The 22,261-nt window shown below is 32.9% G+C and overlaps 2 protein-coding genes across 4 annotated transcripts in view; one reads left to right on the top strand and one right to left on the bottom strand.

Moving 5' to 3' along the window:
* Positions 1-7,947, top strand: part of LOC106065944 (uncharacterized) — a 32,905-nt gene extending 24,958 nt beyond the window's left edge. For all 3 annotated transcript variants that reach the window (XM_056010855.1, XM_056010854.1, XM_056010857.1), the window contains 2 exons: positions 1,142-1,209; positions 1,647-7,947. In XM_056010855.1, the coding sequence (XP_055866830.1) occupies positions 1,142-1,209; positions 1,647-1,776 (198 nt within the window). In that variant the 3' untranslated portion in view covers positions 1,777-7,947. The remainder of the gene's footprint in view (positions 1-1,141; positions 1,210-1,646) is intronic.
* LOC106065946 (uncharacterized) lies at positions 7,669-16,082 on the bottom strand. The gene is made up of 6 exons (XM_056010858.1): positions 15,688-16,082; positions 14,391-14,720; positions 13,048-13,166; positions 9,402-9,597; positions 9,073-9,270; positions 7,669-7,778 (listed from the first exon to the last, which is right to left on the bottom strand). Exons 1-6 carry the CDS (start codon positions 15,746-15,748, stop codon positions 7,669-7,671), a joined length of 1,014 nt encoding a protein of 337 aa, XP_055866833.1. The 5' UTR covers positions 15,749-16,082.
* Between the last annotated feature and the right edge of the window lie 6,179 nt (positions 16,083-22,261).

Here is a 22,261-nt window from a genome sequence, read left to right as displayed (position 1 = left end):
TTCTAAAGCATTCAAAATTTTTAATATATGCATTCGCTAAAGCTGCGAAGCCATGTTGAGATATATTCATTCATGAATCGCGTACTAAAAAAAGTTCACGCATACGCAGAGCAAAGCCTTCATGTAGCGCATAATGAAGTCTAACCAAGCCATTATTTAATTCTAGATTAGTCGAGATCTAGATCTATGTCTAACTCAAGATCTACTTTATACTTTAACACATGAACATACAAAATTAAGTCTATTCATTTCCAATTTTAATCAAATATATGTAGGCCTACAAGCAAATGTTTTTATTTGAAAAAATGGATTTAAGTCTATTAGCTATTTTGATAGCTCCATTCATACTATTTTTACATTCACACATTCAGCATTCACTTTACTTATAACATTATTATTTTGTTTAATTGTTTCCAAAACACTCTCAGTGACTATATCAACAGTGATAAAAAATTAAGACCTAGGGGACGCTGATAATATATGTTTTGTGTTCTATAAAATTATAGTATCACTAAATTTACTATTTTCTGTTAAAGAAGCTACTTACATTTTGAATAATCTGTTTATTTTCATTTTTAAAGAAAAAAGATTTATTTTGTATGCATATAAGTTGAATGTAATTTAAAACAACATTCAACTGGAAGTATTTAATATGATACACATGGAGTGCTGTATCGAATATTTAAAACCAGTTTAGAGATTTAACTTCTTCTTGAGCCTTTGAATGAGAGATTTACCCTTAAGGAAAACATCAGATAATCATTCAATAACATCAGTTAGGCCAGGTTAACATTGAACAATATATTTATAACAATTATTTCATGGAATACATATGAATATTATCAATGTAAAAATAATGACACAAAAATATACATTTCTTGTGGTATCATGTCATCATTCAGCCTAACAACACAATATTATTACAAAAACCTTTGATGCATACACTCAAAGGTTTGTGCTTATTGATATCCTGCAGTTCATAACCTTTGATATTCTTGCTGAAAATATTGAAACCTGCCTTTTTACCTGAGTGGACTGATTCTGCGGGCAGATTCTGATTTTTTTTTTTTCGGCACAATTTTTTAACCTTGTTTTGTAATATTTTTATTATTGATTATTGTTTGATAATATAATTTTTCAGGTGAACTCTTTGATAGCGGATATGGACACACTGAACACTTTGAAAGTTGATGTTGCCAAAATAAAAAGGCAAGTCATTTATAATAATTATATTTTATAAGATCACAATGATATGAGCCTTCTATTTTATATTTAGTGATAATGTAATTTTTAGATGCACAAAAATGGCTCTTGAATGATTTGTAAGCAGATTTATTTTTCAAATTAGAGGTGTTCATTCTACATTCTTTGAGTTTAAATTTAGCAGTAGTTAAGATGACCACCTTATGAGTCATAGTTCTATAGTTATAGTTCCAATAGAAAAGTCATTTTTATATTACATAGTATATTGTTTTCAGTCATCATTGTGAATAACTGATTAGGGCTGCTAAAAGTTTCTTAATTGGTTTTTCATAAAAGAATTGAATTTGAAAATAACACACAAAGATATTTTAAATTTAACTGACTAAAATGAATGAGTAATAATCCATAGCTGTATCTAAATTAACCTTTGTTTACATTTATAGGAAACCAGAAGAAGAGGAGAAGAGAATATATTTAGAAAGCTTAAGAGATGATGAACCTTTGATAACAAGACGTGGGACATTGATGCTGCAAAACCAAAATGAACCTATGGTAACAAGATGTGGACATTGATGCTGCAAAACCAAAATGAACCTATGAATAAAAAAGTTTCATAAGTTGTAAAATTGTAACTAATTTTAAATTTGTCTTAACTCAAAGATGCATTGATATTTTAACGGTCTCAATTTGGTGATTGTTAATGAATTACTTTTATACCAATTTTGAGACCAAGTTATGTTTTAGAGATAATTATTGAGCTGAATGCTATTGTGGTTCGTAAATAACTGTTTACTATCTTTGAACAGGCCCACAGACATCTTTTACACAACTGTTACCATAAAGTGCATACGGATGCAAAACATAGTTATAATAGTCAAACAAAAAGAATGAAATACTTATCCTATTTTAAAAATCCAATCTATTCATCTTAAGGACCAAGATAAATGAGTCTAATTATAACACTGCTTAGAAGTTACAGTTCTATTATGTGATATTCCAAAAACAGTTATTCTCATTCACATTAGTAATTCAGCACTTACAAAAGCCATTTTTATTCAATTTATTGAACTTTAGATGGAAATTTTTGTGTCACTACTTGTTGGATTTAGAAACTAGAATTTAGACTGGTATTTTTTCTAACATCTTCAAAACAATTCTTTATATTGATTATCACTTCTATCTCTTGCCTGTTACACATACTATCCCCTGCTTAATAAAGCATCTTAATATTTTGGAAAATGATGTGGTGTTGAAGAAATGAGAAATTACAAAATGTTCAAGAGTGTTCATACATTTTTGTTATTTGAAGTATTTTTCAATATGAGTATATGGATGGAAAAAAGATTAGTTTTATTTGTAGCAGGTCTACTTTTTTATTTATATACATATATATACATAGAGGGAGTGGGTATAGATATAGGCATTGTTAGTTTTAACTGGGCATTTAATTTGTGCATTTTATTGACAGATTGAGCAAAGGAATTCATCATTACCAAAGCATGCTCTCTGCCAATCCCTTTCTTAAGCACTGTTTGGGTTAAGTAACTTTAAATACTGGGGTAAAAATCCTTCCCAGGGTCAAAGTTTCATTAAAGGGATATTTATCTCAAACCTTTTTGGACACTTAGACAAGTAGCTTTGAAAAAAATTCAGCACTTTATTTTATTTTAATAATTATAGCCATTGGCATTGTATTTGAAAAACCGATTCTATTTTTAGGCTTTAAACATATTAAGATATTTAATTTATTTTTAAAAATTTAAAGAGTAAAATAAAACCCATTCTCCCCTTTGACACATTAAATACTTGGGCACCTGAAAATAACCTAGTTTCTGTCACTAGATATAAAAATTTAGGCTAGTTATAATAAGAATAGAAAATCTATAATGTAACAAATTATTTTTTTTTAAACCAATGATTATAATGTTGTTCTCAAGATAGTAAACACAATTGTTAACAGAAATGTCAAAGCATTTTTTAATATACTGTACTTTCTCCCCATGTAAGACATTACTTGCTATATAAAACATTTAGGCTTGTATAATCATGCTGCTCTGTTTGTATGTTCCTTAGTATATTTACTAGCCCTAATAAAAAAAAAAAGGAACATGCTAGTAATTTCTGCCATGAACTTAGGGTAAATTTTAAGACTGGTACAGTGATGATAAATGGCCACACTATCGTTGTGAGATTCTCTTATAACTATTCTTTTTACCAGTCCTCAGAAGAGATCCTGGTCACTTAATTCTCTGGTCATTTAATCACCAGTCACTTAATAGTTTTGTCAGTTAATTCCCAGTAATGTAACAAATTATATTTTATAGGGTATTGTGGTAACACGTGACTTTAGGTTTAAATACTCATTTACAATTAATTAATAAACCAAAATATTTTTATATATACACACAATTGTTCATAAAGTTTGGCCCCCTCCTCTTTTGACTAAAAAATTTAGTGCTTAGAGATTTCCCACTGATAAACAGAATTATAGGCCTAGAAAATATAAGGTTAGGGGTATGAACAACATAAAGGATTAGTGGTGGTGGATGTAGTTTTATAGAGATTTTATAATTGATATAAATAAATGGTGATTAATCTAGGCTCCTTATTGTGAGACTTGCTGTGCTTTTAGGTTGTTTTTTTCATCTAGGCCCAATCTATGGGAAGTCAGCATTTTCTTGTGCACAGCTCTTCAAAGCTTATTCTTTTTTTTTTTTCATCAAAAAGCTGAACATTAACATTATCTAAATCATCTTTATTTTCTAGGGTTTTGAAGGAAGAATGCTGAGCATGAATGTTTAATAAATGTATTGTATCTAGATTTATATTGTAACATTTGAATTAAAAAATAAAAAGTTGTATGTGAAATGCATAATGAAATTATTCTGTAAAATTAGACTTTATTTGGCTCACTTTTGACCAGGCTACATATTTTTGATTTTGCCAGGGTCAACATTTGTTATCCACAAATAAATTATGTTGTACTTGTTTGAGTAATGTATACATTTCTGTTAAATTATATGTTGCAGTATTTCATTTATGCAGCATTCATTTTCGATGTGTCATTAATTGAAACAGAGTAAGGTCATCATGTTTGTCTTTTATTCCAACCCTGCCCATTTCCACCCAGCAATATGTATGGTCTTAAGTATAACTGTTAGCCACAGAAACAGATGACCCTTTACTTCTGCCCCCTAGATCAGAATGTCTGAAAGGATAACTTTTTTTTTTTTTTTAAGCATAACACTCTTCATATCTGAAGAAGCATCCGTAACATATTTTCAAAATGAAATGTCAATATTTAATTACATTACAACTGTTTTTGTTTTAATTCTACATTATTAAAAAATTATTTGTAACTTTGTAAATACATCAATTAAAGGCTAAATCTCATATTTTTATGTTCACACTTGGATGTGTTAAGGTTTTGTTTTTTATGCACAAAATATTATTAGCTGATAAACAGGTAAATCTTTAATATAGCATTTGCTTTGTGTTCAGTTTGAATAAACCTTTTTTTTTTCCGTACATAGTACAATTTGATTAAATTTGTAAACATTTTTAATATATTAGGGGATTACAATTGGAATGATTCCAGATATAAAAAACAAATACAAACTTTTTGTTTACAATATTGTGTGATAAATTCACATTTTTTACTTATAATAACAGCACAGTGACTTGTCAGACTTTAACTTATGAAATATAACTTGAGATACCTTGGCTCTCAAAAAATGACATACATTTCCTAATAATCTTACATGTCTCCAGTTAATCATTCAAACATAATTGAAGTAACTGTTTTATAGTTGTACAAAAATTACATCTTGATACATGATACTTCTCTGACTATTATGTAAAAAGGAGAGATTGAATGTGTACTAAGTTATACTAACACATCTTACATTAGTTCGATAAAATGTAGTGTTGACTATGCATTATTTGCTGTTTATCTGCAAAAAAAACAACAACAAATGTTTTCAATGTAATAAAATTAAATTAAGTTAAATGTTGTACTGTTCATAACATAAAAAATTTTATATATTGCTATATATAAATGTAAAACTATACATTGATAACCTAAGAATCCATTGTCCATTATCTTTTATTATCTTGCAAAATATTTAATTTTTGTTTTCTTTTATGACATAAGTTAAAACGGAACAGGAAAAAATATTCATTCAAGAAATAATTTAACACCAACTGAAAGTAGCATTTAAAACTATTTGTTAGTGAAAATTCAGATAATAACTGTGCTAAGATGTGTATAAAACTCACAACACAAAACTATGACCTAATCCCATATCACACCTGGAGTGTGGTTACAGAGTGGTTAAGGGGCTGGCTTCTGAACCAAGGGATTTTGAATTTCTGGTATTTGAAGATGCCCTGAGTTTACCAAACTCTAATGGTTATCTGATATTAATTGGGGACAAGTAACGCAGATTAGTCGTTGTGCTGGCCACAAGACTATGCGGCGAAAAAACCCAGATGACCTTTATATTTGCAAAGTCTGAAAAGGGTACTTTAACTTTTCTTTTTTGTATCATAGTGCACCATCAAAAAAAGTAAACATAATTTTCTTTTAAAAATAGTTTCCTATACTTTTTTATTTTTAATAACTTAAATTTGCCTCTCGACAATTTTGCTTGAAGTATTTACACAATGATAATAATTTTATATGGTCAATATTGCAAATTTTTTTTTGCGATATATTGGAAATGAATAAATCATTATCATAATATAAATATATGCTCAATATTGCAAAATTTATTTTTGCTATATACTTAATATAAATAAATTATTAATCATAATGTACACTAATACATACCTGTTATCTCCTGTTGGCTACCAAAAATCACACTATACGCCTTTTAAATCAGAGTTGCGAACAACGATGAAAAGGTCTTGTAAAGTTTTACAAAATAATAGATGCTTATTTGTTGATGGGTTCTTGTATGAAAGTATTGTTTTCTACAATTTAAATTATCTTGTTTATTTGTTTACTTTAAAGGGTTTGACATACATTGTCTTCCCCTTTTCGATACCAAACAAATTAATAAATTACTAATATTTAAATTAACTATCTGGTTGATGTCTTTTATTGACTGACAATTGTTTTGCCAGGTATAAAAAAAAATGAGCGAAATTTTAACTTCATCCTAGATTGGGCGTGAAAGATATAACGTTTACAAACTTTTTACTAGACAGACAGAGTGATTTGATATAAGCTTTGTATAAATAAATAAGTTATGATTAAATAAATAAATATATGTATAAATCTCCGTTAGAGTAAAATAGTTTAGTTTAGTCTTTTTTTTTTAATATGCAAACAGAACTTTGCATAACATAGTATACTTAGCATAAAAAATGCTAGATAAATTTATTTTGTTACTAGACCAGAGGAAATCTCCCCTTGTTCAAAGATGGCTGTCTGTTCGTGTGGTATGCGCGCTGGACTGTCGTTCGGTCATCTAGATGGTCCTGGGTTTATACCCTGTCCGCCGCCATTCCCCGGAATTCTCTGGGAGGTTAGGACTAGGAATTCTGAAGGAAGATCCAAAACATGTAAAACATTTTAAAAACTTTTTCTACGAGGTCAAAGTGGGACAATCTATAGAAAGATTGTTTTTGTAGCAATCCGCATATGCTTGACACAGCATTAGACTACCGCTTCTCATAGGTCTGTATTTTTTGGGTCAATGAAGACCCTCGTATTGCTAAGGACGCCGCATCAGAAATGTTTTTGCTGTGTGAACGACCTCGTTCCGATAATAGCTAATGCCCAGACATTCTTATCATTTCCAATTTTGGTGTAAATGAAAAGACCCTGGCCGCGCCTCCCCGTGGTGAAAACTGCCAAACTTGAACCAGCTTATATAGTACAGTGAAGAAGGGGCCACAGACGCCTTGATTCATATGTCGCACGGTTCGGACCAGACTTCAACTCACGGTGCCTCCGCTGCCGAAGGAAGAGAAAGCAGTGTCTCATATTCTTTACGACTTCCCCAGACTTGTTTAACTTTGTCTTGACATGTCTCGGGAACTACAAGTTTTTAACCTGTTCGGCGTCATGCATGCACTACACAGCAGGGCTTTCTGTCCAGGGCTTTTGCAAGAGAGAATCTGAGCCTCTCGGGCTCTCACTTAAATAGAGTCTGATGTTGATAATGATAATGCACGGGACCTGCAGACATGTCTTAGCCACTGTATTGAAAATAATTGTTCTCATTTTGCAACATTGCAATTGTGCATGTGGTTATGTCTTCTGCTAGTCTTTAGAGATCTGTGTAAATATTGTCGCAGACTAATAGGCCTACTTGTCTTGTGTTTAGTATTTTGTTAACGTATTGTTTACTAACACTCTTTGTGTTTTTTAAATGTCCCATTGGCTTACAATGATAGTACTTCTGTTTTATTATATTACACTAAGCAAAAAAAATATTAATTTAACAAAATAGGCTTTTATAACCATTTTATATTTATATATTTATAGTTACCGACAATGTTAGGGCTGTACACAATTTCTCCTGCTGTCAAATTGTCACTGGTATACATACGGCAAATAAATGTAGCTGTAGATAAACATTATTTGATCCATAATTATAAATTAGGCCTAGTTTGTTTTATTGGATATGATTACCTTTTGTTGTTCTAATACAGTATACGATTTTTAAGTCTATAATAAAAATACACATTGAAATAGTTTGTTATAAAATAAATTATGTATCTAACACTTTTCAATATTTTTGTTTTGCTATTAGGTAAATTTCATTAGAAGTATCTTATAAATAAGATTCCCAGTCACTTCATCTCCTGGTCATTTTATCCCCTGGTCATTTTATCTCCTGTTCTTTTCATCATCTGGTCATTTTATCTGACAATTAGTAATTGTTAAAACCATGAAATAAGAAATACTTAATTTCTATTTACATGATAAAAAGTGTAATACATTACATAAGGATAAATAATGCCATTAAAAACTAAACAAAATTAACATGTATAAATATAGAGGTAATGTAAAAAAAAGTGTTTTGTTTGTGTTTATCTATATCAATAAGATAGATAAGCTATTGATTGTAAGTACAGAAGACTATACATCGATTCATATTGCTGAACAGTGTTGTTTGTGATTCTCTTTGCCTGTAACACAATGTAAAACTTTAATGTTTAAAAAGGAATTAAACCAAAACTTATATACGCGATAAGATATCCCGAAGATGGGTGAAGTCAGCCTTTATTAGAAAAAAATTAAACCTTATTTCAAGGCTAAAAATAACGCGCCTATTTTCAAGATACAGCGATTGACAAATAAAATAAAGTGAAAGAAGGTCGTCAGGAGTTAGCAGCAGCATGATCATAATTATTCTAATTATTCTCATCTCTCAAAATATTTTCACTACTTCCACCAACCTTGGCCTTTAATCATTACGTCATTAAAGGATAATATTACACCCCCCACACACACAGACACACACACATTCAATAGAAGCGCTATAGCTAATTACACACCCAGGATTTACAATATATCAAGAATGTAAAGTGGAATGGAAAAAAACTATAAACGCATTAATTACATGTAAAAAATATCAAAAAGCATTGTACATAATCATATTTATATACAAGATGAAATGAGGACTTAAAGTCAAAGCCTTAACAGCACAATTAAACAATGAATAAGAAAACATATTGGGGATGAAGTGACCGGGGATGGGTTGACCGGAGATGAAATGACCGGTCACCATAATTAAATAGTAATACATATAGGCCAACGTAGTCTTAATAGATCAATTGTAAGATGCTGGATTTAAATCTATATAAACACAATATTGTTATTGTTTTGTTTTTCTTTCAGGTTAAAAATGGTACCGTTTTTTTCCGCTTTGAATTCCAGAACATTGGTCGTGTTACTGAACACGATTTGTGAGTCGTGGTACCACAATACTGTGGCTTCACTTAAAGAAGAAACTCTGCACGTGCATCTCACGGATTCCCCAACTTCAATCTCTAGCAAACATTCTTGTAAATACAACTTGGGTTTAACTGTTGTTGTTTTTTGTTGTTGTTCTAATGTAGAATAAAATAAAAAGATACAGTAAATAAAGTTTTAAAATAATTTTAAATCTTGAAGTTGTTCTAAATTTAAATGACATTTTATTTAATTTGACATTGTCCTAGTCACTAAAAGTTGAACTAACCCTTTTCTATCTTTATTGTTATATTATCTCCATAATCCATATCAGTATAATGATTTGTAACGTTGGGATAAATTGTAATAATAACATCCACAGGACTGTCTTTTTCCAAGTTTGTCAAGGGCAGCGTAATTTTACAATTGATTTCTTCCGTTGTATTGTGTATTTGATATGTTACATTCCCTGGTAACATAATTGACTATAAGTAAACAAGAAAAACATTTTTAAAATACTTAAAGAAAAAAACAAAGCTTCTATTAAAAGTGTTATTGTATCAATTAGTTTGGATCAGTCTGTAATTAAATTTGTTATATATCTAGACGAACAATAATAAAATTGCGCGATTGAATTTTTTTTTTTCAATTGTTGTTTATAGCAATTTAATGCTTTTAGCTTTCTTAACACGCTATGATCCTATCAATTGTCTAACTAAACCAGTCGGAAATGGGTGGGGAGAAAGAGAGTGTTATCTGGGTGCTCGCTTTTTAAATGCAATTCTAAAAAAAAAGAAAAAAAAAACAATCTGAATTAGAACTCGAGGGCTAAAGCCTCCTCACGCCAATACACTAACCACTGTGCTAGGGAAGTGCTTATAAAAAGAGAAAATTTTATTATTATCTATTGTTAGTTTCAAAAGTTAACCTAATTACCTTCTCAAAATATAAAGGGGAGTAACTCAGCCACCACATCTGTCAAGTACAATGACTTTCCCTTATTCAATACCAAATAAATATTTTTTTTTTCTTGATTCTACTTTAGTAAGGTAAAAGAATTGTGCTAAATTTTAGCATGGTCCGAGATTGGTTGTGTGAGAAATAATGTGTACAAACTTTTTACCAGACAGAGAGAGTTGATGTACGCTTTGTAAATTTAGTAGACATATTTTGTTCATTTTCATTTTATTGTAAAATAATCCAATTTATCTTAATGTTGTTTAATTTTTTATTACTAAGAGTTTCAAATAATTACTATATCAGTGTTCTTTTAATTTTGGACGTTTAAAAGATATTAATTGTAATTATTGTTAGAAATAAGGATTATAAGATTTTTGAAAAGAAGCAGATGAGATACTGTAGTATTAGAGTAAAGTTCCCTTTCAGATGCTGCAAAGATCATCTGCTTTTGTGACCCATGGTTTACGAGGGTGTAATGTTGCCAACTCAACGACCAACCGCCTTTACTTTTCCACAACTGGTTTCAGGTTTACTTAGAGCTGGGTGGATTCAGAAGCCCCCTAAAAGATCGATAACTTTAAATCCCAGTCCTAACCTGGATTCGAACCCGGGATCCACCAACTGGCAAACCGAAATTTGATTATATATAAATATATATATATATATCATGGGCGTAGCCAGAATTTTTTTTTCGGGGGGGGGGGGGTTTGGGGGGGGGGATTTTTTTCTCCCCCCCCCCCTCGACCCCCCCCCCCCAGCGCGAATTTTTTTTTTTATATGTATTTATGTGTGTGTGTTTGTGTGTGTGTACATAATCTTTATTGCATTCTGACTCTTCATTCTTTCGGAAGACGTTTATTGTGTCCTAGAATAGGTTCTTCCATGAGTTAGTGGAAAAATTGTAGAATACTAGCAAGGGGGTCTGGGGGAGCGCTAGGAGCTCCCCCAGCTCGGGGCGAAGCCCCGCCGCCAAGCACTATTTCTGATATTGAAAGCCAACAAAATGCATATTCTGAGGTATCTACAGTGCATTTTTCTGCTATTAAAAAATTTTATTTCAAAAACCTAATGTGCTATTCTTACTGACTTAGACCCTCCCGCACCGTTTGGCGCATTTGCCGTCAAGCTGTTTCCATAAAATTGTAGATTCCCTGCCATTACTAGCAATGGGGTCTGGGGAGCGCTAGCGCGTTTGCCCCGCCGCCAAGCACTATTTCTGGTATTGAAAGCCAACAAAATGCATATACTGAGGTATCTACAGTGCATTTTCCTGCTATTAAAAAGTTTTATTTCAAAAAGCTAATGTGCTATTCTTACTGACTTTGACCCTACCGCGACGTTCGGAGCATTTGACGTCAAGCTGTTTCCATAAAAATCTGTCACTGGTAATGTCTGAAGCCTCTTCCCACCTGCCATGAGGACCTCAATGAATGAGTGGCGTCAAGTTGTACTAGGATATCATTGCAACTCTCCTTATGCGTAATTCATTTTGTCGGAGAACATGTCCCGCAAACCTCATGCGTCGCTCTCTCACAATCTTACTAAAGGGTCGACTCCCAGTTCGGCATAGGATTTCCTTGATTTAAACCCGATCTCTATAACGGACTTCTAAAATCTGTCTTAGACATCTTGTTAAGCCACTGTACATTTAGTATTATTCAATTTCGGCAGATGACTATTCACTGCAGTTTATTAAGGGAGCCCTGCCACTGGTTAAAATGTGTAACCACTCTTGAATACGCTCTTGGAATTAAGTGACTGTAGTTTGCTTTAGATTTTATATCGAAAAGAGAAGTTTTATCGTCAAAATCATCTGTTGGGGGTTTTCCACCTCAAAATGCTCTGTAGGGGGATCTTAAACTCAAAACTATCTGGAGGGGTTTTAGACTTAAACAAACGCCATCTGTAGAAGAGGGGTTTAAACTCAAAACCCCCGATTGGATTGGCTACGCTCAAATAATTTTGGTGTGTAATTTGCTTTTTTTTTATATTGAAGAGGTATTTTTAGCATTAAACCCCTCTGAATGGGGGTTTAAACTCAAAACCCCTTTTGGCAACTCTCATAGCATTTTGAGTGCGTAATTTGCTTTTTTTTCTTACATTGAAGATGTATTTTTTAGCCTCAAACTAAAAAAACTCTAAACTTTAAACTCAAAACCCCTTTGGCTGCCTTCATAGATTTTAGTGTGAGTAAATTGCTTTTATTTATATGGAAGAGGTACTTTTTAGCTTTAAACTCCACTGTAGGGGAGTTTAATCTCAAAACCCCTTTGACTACATACAAAACATTTTGAGTGTATAATTTGCTTTGTTTTTATTATTAAAGAGGTATTTTTTACCTTCAAACCCCGCTGAAGTGGTGTTTAAACTAAAAACTAAGTCAAAACCTATTTAGCTACTCTCATAACATTTTGAGTGCGTAATTAACTTTTTTTTATTGAAGAGGGGGTTTATCGTAAATTTTGGATGGGGTTTTAAAATCAAAATCTCCCTTAACTGTGCTCTTGGAATTAGGGGATTTTCGTTTGCATTTTTGTTTTGTTTTGTTTTATAGAAGAGGGGGGGGGGGTTAACTGCAAAAACCCCAAGTAGGGGGTTTAAAACTCAAAACCCCTAGTAGGGGGTTTTAAACTCAAAACCCCTAATAGGGTTTTTTAAACTCGAACCCCCCTAGTAGGGGGTTTTAAACTCAAAACCCCCTAGTAAGGGGTTTTAAACTCAAAACCCCATTGGTTGTGCTGGGGCAATTGATGGTTTAGTATTAAAATGTCACCTAAAATAAACAAAATCAAAGCAAAAAATCATTCACTAAATTCCGATCCCCCCCCCCAAGGGGGGGGATTTCCAACCCCCCCCCCCCTGGCTACGCCCATGATATATATATATATATGAATTAATTACATTTTAATCTGTTTGAAAAATATAAGTTCTTACTTTTGTTTATATGAATGCACAATTTTTAAAATGTGTCTCACCTGTTGGGTGTAATACATGTACGTACAAAGTGCTGATGGATAAATTCCAACAATTCTGCATGTCACATATGCATTAACTGTGTCTAAAGAGTAGCTACACTTTGTATTTTTGCTTCTTGCTGAGGAGCGTGCAGAACATCAGAATTAAATCATCTTTTAAAAAAAAAAAATTGTCTAAGAAAGTGATTCACAAGTTTGTCTATATATACCCCTGGGATTCTACAAAAAATTTCCAAGGCGTGTCCATGAGAAAAAAAAGTTTGCGAACTGCTGGTCTAACAGAAAGTAAATATTATAAATGATAGTTTTGAGAGGTGTAGATTTAGTATATCTTTGCCATTTGTCAGACTGTTATCGTTTTTCCAAATGTTTATCATAGAAATATAGAAATGTTATTTTGTAATGAGGACTTTGTTGTATTTTCTGAGACCCTATAATAGTTTCACAGTCTGGTTTATGCAATTGACATACAAGAGAAAAATTGTATATTATACCCAACATAGTGGTTCTGAAATTTTCTGTAATAGTTAACATTAAAAAATAAAACCAAGATTACAAAAAAAAATCTTTTTTTTTTAAAGACTAAGGAGTTGTAGATAGTAATTTACTAAAATGGGCAGAACTGGAACTAGTAAAAGGGGTAGGATTGTAACTGATCAGGGCTTAAAAAGTTAGAAGATAAAGCTATAGGAAGTGTGGAACTTAGTGTTATGCAGGTGAGTGAAACTTACGATAAAGTGAGGCAGGAGCGTACCTAGGGAGACTTACGGGGGAGATGAGATCAAAGAGAAACAAGGTTGCAAAATGAAGGGGCCAGAAGGATTGCACTTGAATGCAATGTCCTGTAAAACAGAATTACAGAACAATAAAGACGTATATTTTGTCATGGGTCTTCCATGAATGGTAGCATTTATCACTATAGTAACTGCTGAAACAAACCATTTTCTAAACGATTTTAAAAACTTTTAATTTAACATTGTTTGCGCATTAATTTTGAACTACACCAACGAAATTATTTTATAATGTTTTCGAAATCAATCACATTCATTTTTAAAGTACTGCTTTTATACCATGCGTTTTACAGGGCAGATGATACCAAGTTCATCTGTTTCTGTCATGGCTAACGAAAGTATCATGTGACCAACATAACGACCAACCGCTTTTACCTTTACCTAATTAATGTCAGATACTTATTTGAGTTAGATGGAGTCGGAGGTACCCTAAAGATCCAGAAATTAAAATCCCAGTCTTCACCAGGATTCAAGTTCGGAAGCTACGAGCGTAACAGTCTGCAAGCGCTCCACTACATTCTTTAAAATGTATCTAAACTATTTTGTACAGACCATAAACTTTTAAATAGAATGTCGTTATTTCCAGATCTTTGTGGCTAGTCATTCCGACATGTACCAATGTCCATATACCCTCGTTAGTTCTAGAGACACTTTCCAAAGTTAAACTTGAAGAAAATTCTTGTTTTCGATTTCTGGTTAGTGTGGTTCGGATTGGGTAGCTGAAGTAATTACGACATTTTGTATAATATGCACAGGTAGCTACGGGGACATTATTCTTTCTCCAAGAAACTCCGAAGTTGATCTCCTGTTCATTTTCTATATTCCAATGGCCGGTAAAAGTGTAAGGTTGACCTTCTTCTGCTGGGGGACATAAGGCCACACCTTAAAAAGTAATAATGAACAGAAAAGATGAAACATTTTAAAAGATAAAACTAGATATCTATGTAGATCTAGACTATTACTTTAACTAGATGTTCATGCTATTCATCTAGACAATAACGAAATTTGAGTCCAGATAAGTATCTGTCTATCGACTTTAAAACAATAAAAGTAAAACAAAAAAAATATTTGCAAAATGCTTTAAAAAACGTTATATTAAGCATATCGTTATCAATTAGTTTGGATCAGTCATATAATTAAATTTGTAATAGATCTAGACTAACAATAAAAAAGCATTTATAAAAAAAGGGGCTCAAGCCTTCTCACGCTTCTCAAGCCAACCCTGTAACCACTCTGCTAGTGCCAATGAAATTGGAAGACTGTATAGTTATCTATTGTTTCTATAGTCTCGTCTTATTTTTCATATTGTGTTCACTGAGACTCAGACGACAATGTATAAAGGGGACTAATTCAGCTAATACTACCAATTCAGTCAAGTACAAATTCATTACCCCTTTTGAGATATCAAATTTATTAATATTAATGTTAATTTATTGCCAGTAGTTATTTAACTATTTTTTAAATTGATTATTTAGTTTCAGTAAAAGAAATACTTTTGCCAAATTTCAGCTTGATCCTAAATAGGGTATGGGAGAAATAACGTGTACATAATTTTTACCAGACGGACAGACAGAGTGAGTAGATATAAGGTTTGAAAAAAAAAGACTTGCTCTAGCATTTACTTTAAGAATGAAAGGATCGGATAGACCCACTTTCAGCATTGTTTAAAGGAGTGACTTAACCCCAGCATTTAACAAATTCCCGTGATTCCCGTGTTTTCTTTTCATTCATATCATTTCTATGATTCATAGTAGCTTTTTGCCTGAAAGAGGCCATAGATATTTAAAAATACTAAGAAAACAAACAATTATGTTCCAATGCATAAAACAAAAATTGATAAAACTCTTACCCCAAATATCCAGCGTTAAGAATATAATCACTCCTACCATGTCCAACATGTAAGTGGGCATAAAGGATTGAAATGTTACTAACAAAACAGTAATTACTGTTAACAACGTAAACTTTTTTCGACTATCTCTACAATTTAAGATATTTGTTGTAATGCTGTTCAAATGGAAGAATCATTCCAACTAAATAAATTTTTTACGGATTTATAGAAATATATTTAAACGTTAATTAAATATAATAGAATAAAAAAGATCGCAAGGGTTCACATTAAAATTTAGTTATATTTAAAGTCTATAAAATAGTACATTTATTACACATTTCTTTGATAATAAACTTACTGTAATTAAAAGTCACTAGGATATTGCTAAAAATGTATTTACAGTTTAGTGATTAATTCTATATGATGGGAAGTGAGTACTTCACTCTAAACTCAAAAATAGTTTATATTTAACCTTTGTAAGTTGCCTAACAAGCGATGAGTTCAAAGGAAAAGTATGTCAACCAATGACAGATGCGTAAGAAGGTCAGTAAGTACTATGCCCCCCCCCCCATCCCCACTTACCCTCCCCACTTTGCTGCTGCTTCCTTTTATTCACAACTGTGCTTTTTTTTTTCATCTTAAAGGGAAGTAAAGCAAAAACGCTACATCAATTACCAAAAATATCAATGAGTATTATATATCACGGAAATTACGAACTAATTACTCACACATCTATTGTAAAGGCTACAAATCATCTCGCCCGAAAGGGGGGAGGTCGCTGTAAGTTTTTGGGTGTGGTCTGAGATGCTATTTAGAATGTAATGAAAAATATTAGAAAATTACAGAGTGTAGAAAATGTATGAGTGATAGGCTCTATGGGAAAGGAAAGTCTGATAGTCACCCATTAGCGAGATGATCATTAAATCAGTTCATTTTTTTTGGGGCCAAGGCTTACCTTTAGCCTTTGAACGATTAATTTTGCTATAGCGAGATCCGAGACGAAATTTCACGAGTCCACCCATGAATGTCCATCATACAATATACTGTCGTCATAACTGCAAGCAACTTGCATGAGAAACGGTGTTTAAAAAAATTAAATATAAGAGCGCGACTTTCCCTCTTTTGTACTTTGGAAGCCTCTCTGTCCAACTAACCATTTCATATTATTGACCTATCCATTAAAATGTTACTATGAGGGTTTACCAAAAGTTACTATCAATTCGTTTACATTTACAATGTTCAAGCTGACCGTATTCATACGAAGACACGAATGGCCTTGTGCATGCAATAACTTTACATGAATAAGTTGAATTGAGGGAATTTGATTGTAGTTGTTGATAGTCTCAAGTTCATAGCTTATGTTAAACAGAAAATGTCAAAACCATTTGTTATAGCTGCATTACTAACATAAAAGTAAAGAAAAAAAAACAATAGTTGAACTTATATAGTAGACGGCCTCTGAATTTCTTTTTTTGAAAACACAAAATCTCTTACTTAGTAATTTCAATATGAAATATTCTTCGGAGTATAATTCAAACTTACATAAACGGCTCTCTCCTAGTTGATTGTAATTTATTTTATTATGTAATGCTAACTTTCAAATAAATAGTCTACGTAATAGCTTTAAACCTACTTTTGGGCCTCCCATTAAAAAAACACACATAAAAAAGTGGTACAGCTCCTCCCTTTTTGTTAACTTTTACACATTTATTAAAATGTTTTTTTAAGTTTTATTTTCAAGAAATTAGTAGTTTTCTTTAAAAAAAATTAAATTGAATAAATAAATAAAAATCTTTTTATTAAAGTTTAAATCAGGTCTATTGAAAGCATGATTTATTATCTAATTTTATCATTTTAACTCAAAGTTTACAGTATATTATAGTGCTATAACAATATTAGAAAAAAAGTCCCCTTTTAGACCTTGAGATCTATAGGGCAATGGTAAAAAATGCATCTGTTTTTGTCGCCCACAGTTAACAAGGGTGTCATGTGGCCAGCACAACTACCTTTACTTTCCCCCAACTTATGTCTGATACGCATTTGAGATAGTTGGACTGAGAAACGCCCGAAAGATTCCGAAATTTAAAATGTCAGTTTTGATCGAGATTTGAATCCAGGACCCCGGTTAGGAAGCCAAGCGCTTTACTTCTCACCAACCGCGCTTTCCCTGTAATGATATAGTTATAAGAAATTCTAAAATTTTAACATCTCGTAGTACATATTTCATTCTAATTAAAGTATTGCTTGTTATCTTTCTTTAAAATGAAGAGTAATGTAAAAATTGAAGTCACTTAAACACATAAACCTTTTTAGCGGCCCCCGAAAGGGGAAAAGACGCTATTAGTTTTGTGTGGCCTGTCTGTTCTTTGTCCGTCTTTCCGTCCGTCCCGTTTAGATCTCAGAAACTAGAAGAGAAAATAAAAATCGGACATCATGATATTTTAGATCATTCAAAGTTCTAATGCAACGGCTACTTTTTCTTTTTCGAACGTGAATTATCTGATTTTTAAAATTATATATGCAAGCAGATTTTTCAAAAAATTAAAAATGAAAAACATCAGAGGAAGTAAGTCTTATTAAAAGTTCACAAGTTTCTTAAGTAATAAATCAAGCTTCATTCATAGATTCGCGCATTGGTAAAAAAAAAATATGCATCTAAGGTCACGATTGAAAATGTATCAATGGATTACTATAAAATAGATTTTCCATTTATTAACTAACACATGGAATTGAATACTGATTGAGATGTTGTTTTCAAAAAAAAATTAAATACGACCTTCCTTACAATTGAATGTTTAAAAAATAACAACAAAACAAAAAAATTATACCACGCAGTTTTCACACATCCTCATTAGGTTATACACTTAACAATCTAAATTACAATAAACTAGTCGATCGGCGGCGTAGCATACGTCGCTATTTTGCAGGGCGGGCCTTTCTGCGCCTGCAACCTGTGCGACCGCAGTGGGCCCCGCACTTTCATAGAACCCGCACTTTCATAGGGCCCGCTCTAATTCAAGGTGTAGAAATTAATTAATTAAAACATTTTACAAAGCAGATTTCCCGAGCCCTCCTGGCGATTTACCAGGAGCTCCTGGAAATCTCCCGAAATCGCAAAAAATATGAAAAAGTTCTTAAAATATACGGAAATATATACACGAAAATTGTCATTTTGGGGTGTCATTCAATATGAAAAACGCCAATCTTATGCACGACATTATGCATCAGCCGTAATTGTTTAATCTGGTGAAAGAAGCTTATTGCGCCTCAAACTAATGAAGAATTACTTGAGGTCAACTATTCTCAAAGATATATTGAAACATTTGGTAATTCTTGCTATTGAGCGTGATCTATGTAAGAAACAGAATTATTATGATATGACTTCGCTACACGCAAGGCTCGTAAAGTATTTCTGTACGTAGTAAAGAATGAATAAAATGCATAGAGGAATTTATTTTCTAATACAAACTCTTAAATTTCACTTATTATTCGCTTCCCTACTCAAACTTGGCCCCGCGAAATCCGTTTCGCATAACTCCCTCCGTCCGAGTTGCAAAAATAAAAGAATGATATTTCCATTGTGTCCAAATTCTTGGGCGTGCTCTGTCGCCTCAATGGTTACTACGGAGTAGATTACTTCCCCCCCCCCCTTTTTTTTTTAACGTGAGGTAGAAATCAAAATTTAAAAAAGAGTGATATTGCAACGGTCCTGCCCTGCTTTGTTGTGACTACGTGTTCTCCCCCCCACCCCCTCTTGTTTTCTCGTGGACTATCCGCAGAGTGATCTTTCCTTAACTTCTGGACAAAACTCTTGAGGGAAGAAGAGAATTATATATTTTAAAATATATTGATAGAGGCCAAATCTACATAGTGTTATAGGTTTAGTTTAATCGGGAATTTGACGAGACTATAGATAGACAATTTTGGACGGGACTAGGGAATTATGGGATATTAACCGGATATGGAATGATGGTATAATTTGACAGTTAGTAAGGACTCACTCTTCTTTAATGGCTAAGCAAGACATCAATTTAGTAACTGTTGACATATGGACTGTGCCCCTTCGTTTTATGGATTAAATACTATTTATCAAGTTATACAGTTTTCATCAATTCATTCATACAATTTAATATATATGTTGTCTGGTTTTAAATCGAACTCCATGAGTTAGTAAGAAAAACTTCATTATAGACCTAGATCTACTTTATTACTAAAACAACCACAACATATTTGGCGCCCTTTCGACAGAGTTAGAGTGGGTCAGCCTTACGGAACCTTGTAGGCCTTTTAACATCGTTGAGCTTAAAAACTGTTGGATCTACCAGTATTTGTTTATTTCTTCGCTGGATCGAGTCGAGGTGTAGATTACGGTTTAGACTAACTGGATCGTAATTCTGTTTTTTTTTATTCAGTGAACTTCATCAATCCAACGGTTTTAGACGTTCTATTCTACATTGTTCCTGTTATTTACATCGTCTTGCAGTGAGTAGAAGGGCAGTCCGTCACAGTTATACCTCTATACCTCATGAAGTCGGCAGTTTGAATTTAATTTTGTACGGAAGGTTACCTCTTGACTTTAGATTTATAGTGTAGCCAGTTGACCGTTGGGGTCACAAAGAACTTTGTTCCTGTGTTCCTGAACATATTTTTTCAAGTGTTTCCTTACCAATAACACACGAGTGTAGTATACCCTACTGCTACACTGCGTGATCGTATATTTTTATTATACGTTATTTTTCAACTTGAGAGAGTTGGACTTGGTTTTGTTCTCTCTCGAGACAGCACAACTAGCTTTTCTCAGTAATAGTACCAGTTTACTAGTAGCAGCCGTGAAGCCAGAAGCCAGCATCAAGCCATCAAATTTCTAGATCTATGGTTAGACTTAGATCTTGAATCTAGATTTAGATCTAAAACTAGGTCTAGATCTAGCTAGATCAATGTCTAGTTTGTATGACAATAAAGATATTAATTTTTATTTGCGAGGGGAAATTCTGTACACAATTGTAGCTTAAAGAAGTTCAAGAATTGTTTTCTTGTTGCCAATTTATCTAATTTTGTTAGAAGAATTTTTTTTTTTAGTTTCTCTTTATTACAATGTAACAGGCAGTTAATATTGAATGTATGGATAAGGTTTACATGGGCGCAGCCAGGATTTTTTTTTGTTAGGGGGGGGTGGGGGGTTGGGGGAGGATTTTCCCCCTCCCCCCCCGCAAAACAAATATATATGTGTGTGTGTGTGTGTGTGTGTACATAATTAATCTTTATTAAATTCTTACCATTCATTCATTCGAAAGACGTTTTTTGTGCCCTACAATATTTTCTTCCTGAAGTTAGAAATTGTAGACTACCCGCCCTTGCCAGAAGGGGGTCTGGGGGAGCTTGCAGCTCTTCCCACCTGCACTGAGGCCCTCCATGAAAGTGTGGATCAAGATTGTACTAGGATGTCATCGCAACTCTTATTATGTGTAACTCATTTTGTCGGAGAATATGTCCCGCAAAACTCATACAATGCTCTTTCACAACATTATTAAGTGGTCGACTCCCAGTTCGACATAGGATTTTCTTGATTTGGACCCGATCTCTATAGCTGACTCCTAAAATCTGTCTTAGCCATCTTTGTTGAGCCACATTTAGTGTCTTTTTCAATTTCGCCAGATGACTATTCACAGCACTTTATTAATGGATCCCAGCCAATGGTAGAAATGTGTAACCTCTCTTGACTACACTCTTGGAATTAGGTAACTTTTGTTTGTTTTAGATTTTATATCGAAAAGGGAAGTTTTATCGTCAAAATCATTTGTTTGGGAGGGGGGGTATACTAAAAAAACTCTGGTGACAGTAGTTGGCCTTAATATTCAAGAGAGAGGTTTTCAAACTCAAAACTCTCTGTAGGGGGATTTTAAACTCAAAACTATGTGGAGGGGTTTTAAACTTTAAAAAAAACAACTTTTGAGGAGGGGAATTTTTACTCAAAATCCCATTTGGCTTGGCTACGCTCATAGAATCTTTAGTGTGTAATTTGCTTGTTTTTTATATTGAAGAGGTATTTTTCAGCAATATACGGAGATGATGTGGCTGAGGGGTAAAGCACTCGGAACTGGAAGTCTCGTGTTCGAATCCTGGTGAAGACTCTAGGTGGACCACTTCGGAGACCGATTTTGTTACATTTTATTTTATTGCATTTTTTTTCTAACACGTGAGGGTCGTAGGTGTGCATGTAACAGAATAATTTAATATTTTAACACGGTTACAAAGACAGTTTGTGTGAAAACACAAACTTAAAATCGGCCCCCGAAGTGGTCCACCCAGGCAGGCTTCAATATTTTCAGAAAGAACAACCGAATGAAATTATATCAAAGACAAAAGAGAGATAAGAATGAAGAAAGAAGGTTGATAGATCTTGTGTAGTGCCCCAACGGTCCAGCAGATCCAAGGATAGGTGAAAGTAAATGCAAAGCTAGATGTGAACCTGGCCTAACTAGTTCCCCTTTCAGACATAATGGTCTATAGGGCAGATGATGTAAAATTCATCTGTTTTTGTGGTCTACGGTTAACGAGGGTGTCATGTAGCCAGCACAAAAACCAACCGCCTTTA

The sequence above is a fragment of the Biomphalaria glabrata genome, chromosome 14 (genome assembly GCF_947242115.1).
Source record: "Biomphalaria glabrata chromosome 14, xgBioGlab47.1, whole genome shotgun sequence".
Taxonomy (NCBI): domain Eukaryota; kingdom Metazoa; phylum Mollusca; class Gastropoda; family Planorbidae; genus Biomphalaria; species Biomphalaria glabrata.
Note: the sequence above shows the minus strand (reverse complement) of the source record. Positions and strands in the feature narration are given on the sequence as shown.

Bases quoted from the DNA above. Each gene is read 5' to 3' on its own strand.
- LOC106065946 (XM_056010858.1), bottom strand. From the start codon at position 15,748: ATGCCCACTTACATGTTGGACATGGTAGGAGTGATTATATTCTTAACG. The intron at 9,271-9,401 runs GTTAGTTCAACT...ATTCTACATTAG, and splicing joins AACAATAAAGATAGAAAAGG to AACAACAACAAAAAACAACA. The intron at 7,779-9,072 runs GTACCATTTTTA...GTTTATCTACAG, and splicing joins ATTCAAAGCGGAAAAAAACG to CTACATTTATTTGCCGTATG.